Below are 1807 nucleotides of genomic sequence, written 5' to 3' on the forward strand. Positions count from 1 at the left end.
GGGTTGGCTACGAGTATAGGCTACTGTAGCATGCAACTCACTGTTGCTGCTACGTACGTGGATTGCAGCTGAGTCCTCAAGGCCATGCACAAAAGACGACTTGTCCTCTAATGGTTGGTTATAGGTATTATGAAGTGGTTTGTTTAGTTCATCATGGGCTTTAGGTAGCTGTGTTAGTGTGTTTAGTGTACCTGGCATGGCTTGATTATTAAAGCCTAGTAGTGGTGTAGGGGAGTAGGTATTGGTAATTGATGTTGGAGAAACTTTTTGGTTTGGTATTATCTGATATGTTTTGGACTTTAGTGAGGAGCTGATATTTATATTGGGCTGCTCAGGTGTAGTAGTAGATTTGTTTCCGATGTATTCCTCAATTGGGCCTTTCAATTTAATATTATCCAAGTCCATGTTGTCCAAGTCCTCTAGCCTGTTAAATTTGTTGTTGAGTAGGTTGTTTTCAGCCTTGTCCTTTGATTGTTTGTGGGCTTTAGCAGGCCCATAATTGATAGTCGACGTACCTGGTTCCCAGTGTTGCCCTTGTTTCACCGTTCCCAGCGCCGCCCTAAAGTTGGCCGAGTTTCGACCATTGCTGTTGTTTTGCATAGGTTTTTTTTGAAAAGTTAGTATTTTCCAGTTTGTCGGGCTGCATCTTTCTGTGTAGGTGTAGCTGTGTGTAGATTTGGATTATTCTATGTTTTTTGTGCTGTAAAAAGGCAGCTTATAGTCGTATGTCCAAAGCGACCACAGCTTGTGCACAATATGTTTAGGCCTTCGTATAATAAGATCTGTTTATGGTGCCCTATAAGAATATGCGACTTTAGTGGTTTTTCCAACGGGACCTCTATGCATATCCTTGCATACTTGTCCCTAGTTGTAGAAGATGTGCAAGCATCCTCTTTTAGCAGCTGTCCCAACTTTGAACCCACCTTATATAAGATTTGCTCATCATAAAACTCAGTAAGAAGCTCTGGTAAGCGAACCCATATTGCTGAGTATGTGAGTTGAGTGGCCGAAGCTATGAACTTTGGCTCCCATTGCCTAATGGATAGGAAGTGATTCAAGACGAACCATGACCCTCCATGTAATGCCTTAAGCATGTTTTCTTCCTTTTGGAACTTTATGAGGAAGAAATCAGAGCCTAGATCAATAAGATGAATATCTTCAGATGGGTTCCATAAGGCAAGTAATTTATTTTGTAGTATTTGGTGCACTATTTTCCTACCAAATACTTTGACTATGATGGAGTATTTCCAAGGAGTGTATAAACGACATTTATCCTCAGTAGTAATTGGTATAAATATGTCGTCGTCTTGACTACAATGGAGACTTTCATCAGACAAGTCTAGTTGTAGTTCCATGCTCTGCTGTATAGAAGGAATTGTTGGGGGATGCTTCTTTGAAATTAAAGTTTGCAGAAAGGATGGTGGTGGAGTAGTTAGGTTTTTATCTTCAATTTGCATAGCTCCTATGTCTGGTGGTTCTTGAGATGCTAAGTCGTAATTGTTTGTTTCTGTGAAGTTATTCATGGATGGTGTAAAGTTACAGTAAATAGCAGAGAATGATTTTAGATGTTGAAGGAAGTTTATTTGAAGTTATGGGATCGAGTGAGCATGCTGAGTGACATAATGGTAGAGAGGCAAATTATGACTAACACTGAAAGTCTTAACATAGATTACTACAGATGTGAGCCATTCATCACAGAGATTCTAAGAAAGTGAACAGATTCATGAACATTCAGGCGTCAACACACTAACTAAACAATCTTAGGAAGATTCAGATTACCCAATTAGGCATAGATAATTAAGAGTAA

General features: G+C 39.6%; 1 protein-coding gene across 1 annotated transcript; it reads right to left on the reverse strand.

The window, feature by feature from the left end:
• On the reverse strand, window positions 687–1523 carry LOC109227669. Its single transcript, XM_019392868.1, has one exon. It carries the CDS (start codon window positions 1521–1523, stop codon window positions 687–689), a length of 837 nt encoding a protein of 278 aa, XP_019248413.1.

Source organism: Nicotiana attenuata, chromosome 6 (genome assembly GCF_001879085.1).
Source record: "Nicotiana attenuata strain UT chromosome 6, NIATTr2, whole genome shotgun sequence".
In the NCBI taxonomy this organism is placed as follows: domain Eukaryota; kingdom Viridiplantae; phylum Streptophyta; class Magnoliopsida; order Solanales; family Solanaceae; genus Nicotiana; species Nicotiana attenuata.